Here is a 6927-nt window from a genome sequence, read left to right on the forward strand (position 1 = left end):
TCCTGAAGAAGGGCATAGATTTTTTAAAGTAATAAGAAAAAATGATTTTGAAGTTGGCAGTGAATTGACAATTAGGGGATCAATTTAAAAAAACTAAAAAAATGTGCATGTAAAAAATTAAAAAAGCTATGAGTGAAATTTTTATAACATTTTTTTTTTTTATTATTTATCGTTTCTTAAAAAAATTAAATGTTCGAATTATAAACTAACGTCCGTATTTGTAAAATTTAAGTTTTGGAAATAAAAAATCAGTTCGATCAATCTAATTTAATATGAGTTTTTAAACAGAGAGAGATATCAGAGATGATAAAGATAATACATATAAATATTTTTGAAGCTGTATAAATAAAAAAAAATTTTCTGTCTTAATTTGAATTAGAATTTACTTTGAAAATCTTTTCATATTCGACACTTCAGAAAAAATAAAATAGAAATCACATTTTTTTTTTACTCATTTATGATAAATTATTTTTCTTATAAAATCTAATGTCAAATAACGAAGAATTCAAAAAATATTCAAATAAAATATTTAAGAAAAAATAATAAATTCACAAATGTAATTAAATTATACAATTTTCATTTTCAAATTTTCCCTCAATGTATGTATAATTTATATTTCCATTAGGACAGTTTCCGGTCATTTTCGCCACGAACGCATTTCTGTTTTTCCGCATCCACAGACGCTCTTCATTTACCGATCCCAAACGCCTTAAAGTGTCAGTTGGTTTTCTAAAATTTTCATAAAATATATTAACTTATAAAAACAAACTGTTATGGTGTAAATAATTTTATTTAAATATCGCTGCATATTTGGTATATACAAAAAAATTTTCCTTAAAAAAAAAAAACAAAATAATCATAAAATTTTTTTCATAAAATAATAATTGGTGCAATAATTAATTTTTTATGGTTAAAATAGAATGCGTACTAACTTTTCAGTATCAGAATTTAATTCAAAAATTTTTCTAATTATTTTAATCCATATCATTAATTTATATTTCAAAAATTTGAAAAAATTTATTTTTCAGGCTGCATATGAAATGTCTAAAATGTCTAATGGTTCACATGAATGTGAAGGCAATTCGTATATATGGGTACAAGGAAGCCTTCGCGGGTCTGCTTGTTTTGTATATGGAACAAATTCCACCACCCGAGATTATATAAGACAACAATTCAAATATCATAATGATTCACCCGATGGAATTTACGTTGAAGGTAAATTTAAATAAAATGTCAAAGTAATTAAACCCTGATTAAAAAAAATTGAAAAGAATTAAAAACATGAGTGTGGATGTATGAGACATCAGGTAATTTTTAACTTGTTAATAAACAGAATAAATAATTGATAAAATAAAATTAAAAAAAAAATGCACATTTGAAAAATTTTGAAATTAATAAGTGCATTTTTTAAAATTATTTTTTAAATTATTTACTCTGTTCATTTATGATTTTAAATTTGTCTGATGTCTGCTACATTCAGACTCATATTAAAAATGATGAAATTTGAATTTTTTTCAATTCTAAATTCAAATTTTTCAATTCTTTCTTTTATTGGACTTCAACAATTTAGATCGTTTTCAATCCTTTTTTTAAATCTGGGTATTGACAATAAAAAAATAAAAATATATACATTTATAGATATATAAATATATTAATCAAAATTTTGATTTTTAGCCTCTCCTACCAAAGTTATTAGTTTATTGAGAAATTACAAAAAATACGATATAGCACACACGGTATTACTGGAAACTTATAATTTCCTGTGGACTCTTGAACCAGAAACGTTCAGTTAATACGAAACTTTTGAATCTAATGCAATTATTTGTAAAATAGTAAATGAATTTTTCAAACTAAATTTTCGTACACGCAGAGAAATTTTAAGTAAAAATTATCCAAAAAATTAGATACTGTGAGGACATGTAGAAAATATGTAAATTTTTCCCATGCACATTGTAAAGTATACTAGGTAGCATGTAAACGAAGTGCAATTCCTATTAATAACATAGCAACAATTTAGTTACTGGCTAGACATCCTTACAGTACCAAATTTTATGGGTAATTTTTACTAAAAAATTATCTGCGTGTAATTATCACGTAAATCATTATTTAAAAATGATTAATTACGTTGTTTTAAATATAACGTCTTTAAATATAACGAATATGTATATTATTATGAGACTGATGTAATTAAAAGTTTTTAATTAAAATCCGCGATGACTGGATTTTCAAGGACTGATGTAATCTCATTATCAACTTGTTTGTAATTAAATACATTGTAATTAAAATAAATGTTGAAATAACAATTTTATTTTATTGAATTGAACGATTGAATTTATCATTTGTAAACTACTTTATCATCAACAAGATACAATTACGATGGCTGTTACTTATATGGCAGATGAATAGCAAAAGGACAAACTACTCTGATAGGGCTGATAGCTGACAGCAAGTTAGCGACAATCTACTGCAGTAACTTGTCACCAGTTCTGAGAAAGTTGGTGGCCAAGTTGTCATTCCATAAGTTGATGAAAAGTTGTCTCCAATTATTTCAGCAAGTTTTCGACAGGTTGCGGCAGTAGATTGTCATCAACTTCTTGGGAAAATTGGTAACAAATTGTAGTCAACTTGATCGCGAATAATTGACACCAACTTTCTGACCAAAAAGTCTTGTTATCAGGGTACCATTCTCTATAATTAACTATGCAGGTCAATCAGTTTGCACCATACAGTAATTGGCTCAAATTTGTTTCGAGATTCAATAAAATCAGACCAATAGTTAATTCTTATTACATGTCAACTGTTCGATTATCCTCCAAGCTCATGAAGGTTGGGCAGTACTCAACAAATTCTCGAATTTCAGATTTCTAGTAATTTATTAATCAATTAATATTGATATGAGACTGAAGTTAGCCGACGTCTAATAATTTTTGAATTTTTTTTAAAGCAGTAAATCATAAAAAAAAAAATATTTGAAAAAATTCCAATTACAGTTTTTTAAATTTTATTTTATTAATTATTTACTCCATTTATTTATAATTTTAAATTTGTCTGACATCTGCTACATTCACTTACAAAATTTATCATAAATATTTTAGTTTCAAAATTTTCCGCTAATTCTAATAGAGCGCGTTAGTGTCCCTTTCTTAAATGGCCAAAAATTTTGACTGAGTTTTAAACTTGATAATTTTTATTATTAACGATTAAAATCAATAACAAAAAAACAATATATTCTCTTTTTTTATATTTCTGATTCCTGTAGTGGTTAAAATTTATACTTTACAAAATTTAAATAAACAATGAGATTTTAATTGGAGGTAAGATTTCAAATAAATTTAAAAAGTTATTGTAAAAATAACTTTTCAAAACCTAGAAATTTTTAAATATTATTCATAAAAAAAACAAATAATAATAATTCTGAAATTAGCTGACGTCTAATAATTTTAGGATTTAAAAAAAAAAAATTTCAGGAAATTGCACCTACAGTTTTTTAAATTTCCTACATGTGCATATTTTTTATTTTCTTTTTTTTTTAAATTAAAAAAAAAAAAAAAACAAAAATTGTCTGCTAACTTCAGGATCATTAACAATAACATACTTCACTATTAACTTTTTTTTTTTTTTTTTATAGAATATGGCAACAATCAGAGTAATTAATAATATAATTAGACAAAAGACATGTAATTATAATAGAATTCCATCTTTGTTATCACCGCCATCATTATTATTACTGTGTAATAGTAATAAAGTGATAATTAAAAAATATTCAAATGAGAAAAAAAAATCTGAAATTACACATTTCGATAACAATGCAACTGATAATCAAGTATCAACATCATTTGCGGAAGTAGGTAAATTTTAGTATATTTTATCACAACAATAATAATTATGAGTGTGAATGTCGCGGTAATTTTTAAATTTTTATTAAATAAATAAATTAATTAGTAAGTACGTTTTTTTTTAATTTTTATTGTACTTACATTTTATTCATTTATTCAAAAATTTAAAGATGCTAATTGTCTGCACTCACACTCATTAATAACAATAATAATAATAATAATAATAATAATAATTTTGAATGATAATAGTAATACTTATTAATGACAATTAATAAATAAAATTGCAGTTAAAGAAAATACAAAGTCAGCATGGTACGTAAGCGTGATAGTTGCCGGTGTTGGCATAACGGCATTGATGTTCTACGTAATATTCCGTGAACTATTTTCGGACAAAAGTCCGAATCGTGTTTATAGCAAAGCTGTAGATAGATGTACAAAAGACCCGAAAGTTATTGACGCACTTGGGGAACCGATAAAAGCTTATGGTGAGGAGAGTCGTCGTGGTAGACGCAGACACACTAATCATGTTGTTTATCAACAAAACGGCAGGACGTACATGAGAATGCAATTTTATGTTCAAGGAGTACGTAAACGTGGGACTGTACATTTGGAAATGAAAGAGGTAGTTTTTTTTTATTTAATTATTTAATTATAGTGTAGTATGATGCCACTAGAAATTTTTATTTTCATTTAATTTAAATTATTAATGGCAAAGCCAAAGCCTGATGGCATCATTCAATGTACAATAGCATTGATAGTTTTACAAACAAAATTTTAATCACTAGAGAACTGCTGTAATTGTCATCAGATTGACAAATTATTTAAGCAACTAAAGTAAATTTCATTAATTAGCATGAAATTAGTATTAGAATTAAAATTAAAATTTTTATTATCATGTCTTACACTACAAAGTTTTTTTTTTACCTTATGGAAATTCTTACACTAAAATTTTTTTTTTCAAATTTATAATGCAAAATTTTTTTGAAGTGAGTAAAAATTTTTAATGCCAAGAAATCTTTTTTTCTGTGTAAAAATCTACAATTTATTATTTTAAACTTTAACATTCAAATTCAAAAATTTAAAATTTGTTTCAAAATTTTTTTATTCACTGAGCAGAAATTCGGAGCGTATTTAAATTTTTTTATGACTGGTCGATTAATTTTTTATACAGAAAATAAAAAAAGGAAAATCACACACGAATTTTGAATTTTTTTTCTACGTCTTGATTCTCGGGATTCCCGAAAAGTACCGGGAACTGTAAGGGCGTATAATTTTTTTATATTTTAAATCTCAACGTAGAAAATACATTAATTATGAGAGAAAAATTTTGTTTTTCAATATATAAAGGCCTTAAAAAAAAAAATTTTTCCATGAACGTGATATTATTTATAATTGTTTTCTACACTAATAGAAGACTATCAAGAAATTTTATCCTACTAATTATCTCTTAGTAACTTTGTCATTAAATAATAAAATAATTAAGCCCATTGATTGTTTTATATATATTTACAAATAACTGTAATTTGTAATTTGTTACCAGGACGATAATGGAAATTTTGTCTACCGATACTTATTTATCCAGCTAGAAGATATGTTCCGCTCAGTTATCGTTTTAGAAGATAACCGAGCAGCGGAAGGTGACTCAAATAAAAGTGACAAATTCGCGCCTCAAAATTTCCCAATTTTATCAAACCAATAAATAAATTAAAATTTATTCTCGTCATTATCTTTACAACTCTTTACAACTCTAGTCTAGTATGATGACACTTAAAATAAATGTCTGTTATTCATTTTATAAATATTTTTTTTTTCAAAAATAAAATTTATACCACTGCCTAAATATTGATATATTCCTTAATCCCTTTTACTGACAAATTCTGTATCCACCCAATTGACAATTTTAAATAAATATCCGTCATTACAAAATATAATAATAATAATTACACTGTAAAAAATTGGGAGAGACTTCGGAGTGATCTGGATTTTTATTCAATTCAAATTCACTTCGTCACTCAGATTTCAAAGTGATCTCGATTTCATTCAAATATTAATTTATTTAAAGAAAATAAATACGACCGTCTTTTTTTCCCGCGTAATTTAAATGTAATTCGAATGGTATAAATAAATTTATTTATCTTGATACTTGGCAATAAAAAAGAGTTTAAACCATGAAAAGGCACAAAAGTCAAGTCAAGACCTTTCTAGCGATACCAAATTTAATAACGTTAACTAATTATATCATATATATATAGGGAACAAAATTTTCCTTATTCTCTTAATAACAATAATAATTATTAATATAACATTGAAAAAAATTGCAAGTTAATTCGGAGTGATTACGGATTTTATTTAAATTCAAATTCACTCTGAGTTTCAAAGTTTTTAAAAAAAATCACTCCGCATACGGAGTAAATTCGAATTTTATTTTTCAGCGGAGTGATCTAGATCTTATTTAAATCTGCATTCACTTTGATTTAGAGTTTCAATATTAATATTAACTCTTTTTGAGTGAATTTCACTCCGACCTGGAGTTTCAATACTAAATTAAACTCTCGTTTGGAGTAAATTTCCCTCCAAAGGAATTAAACAAATAAACAGTCATCCGCATTCTCTCTGGATTTATTCCGCTAATTTTTATTACAGTATATGATTATTAATATTAATATGAATAATTTTATCATTCAGTTACTTAATGACTAATGTTCCGTGTCGACGTGAATAATGTCATCTAAGTTAAACCAAATTGACTTATATTAATAAACCTATTGTATATTAATAAAAGGAAACTTAATCTTACATTGAATCTGTTTTTTCAAAAAAATATACACACCTACGTGGTCATCGTGTCAAATATATATTATAATCAACTGTATTAATCTATACTTGATACTTATATCCAATTAATTTATTAATTTTTATTATTATTATTAATGAGCCAGACATTCAAAAATAGAATTATCAATTTGTGTGTATAAATTTTTTATAAATTACTCATAGCTGACGTACGCTCATTACGAAATAATCCAATCAATGTAAATAATTATGAAATGAACTAAAAATAAAACGAAAAAAAAATTTTTTTTATAAATTA

At 24.9% G+C, this 6927-nt stretch overlaps 1 protein-coding gene and 1 long non-coding RNA gene across 2 annotated transcripts; both read left to right on the top strand.

The window, feature by feature from the left end:
• Positions 1-676: 676 nt before the first annotated feature.
• LOC128668174 (uncharacterized) lies at positions 677-2259 on the top strand. The gene is made up of 3 exons (XR_008403937.1): positions 677-813; positions 1029-1215; positions 1675-2259. It is a non-coding gene; the product is annotated as an uncharacterized LOC128668174 (long non-coding RNA).
• A 960-nt stretch (positions 2260-3219) lies between these two features.
• LOC103577082 (mitochondrial import inner membrane translocase subunit Tim21) lies at positions 3220-6671 on the top strand. Its single transcript, XM_008557580.3, has 4 exons — positions 3220-3314; positions 3629-3848; positions 4124-4458; positions 5377-6671. Exons 2-4 carry the CDS (start codon positions 3632-3634, stop codon positions 5533-5535), a joined length of 711 nt encoding a protein of 236 aa, XP_008555802.1. The 5' UTR covers positions 3220-3314; positions 3629-3631; the 3' UTR covers positions 5536-6671.
• The last annotated feature ends 256 nt before the right edge of the window (positions 6672-6927 follow it).

This window comes from Microplitis demolitor, chromosome 7, assembly GCF_026212275.2.
Source record: "Microplitis demolitor isolate Queensland-Clemson2020A chromosome 7, iyMicDemo2.1a, whole genome shotgun sequence".
NCBI lineage: Eukaryota > Metazoa > Arthropoda > Insecta > Hymenoptera > Braconidae > Microplitis > Microplitis demolitor.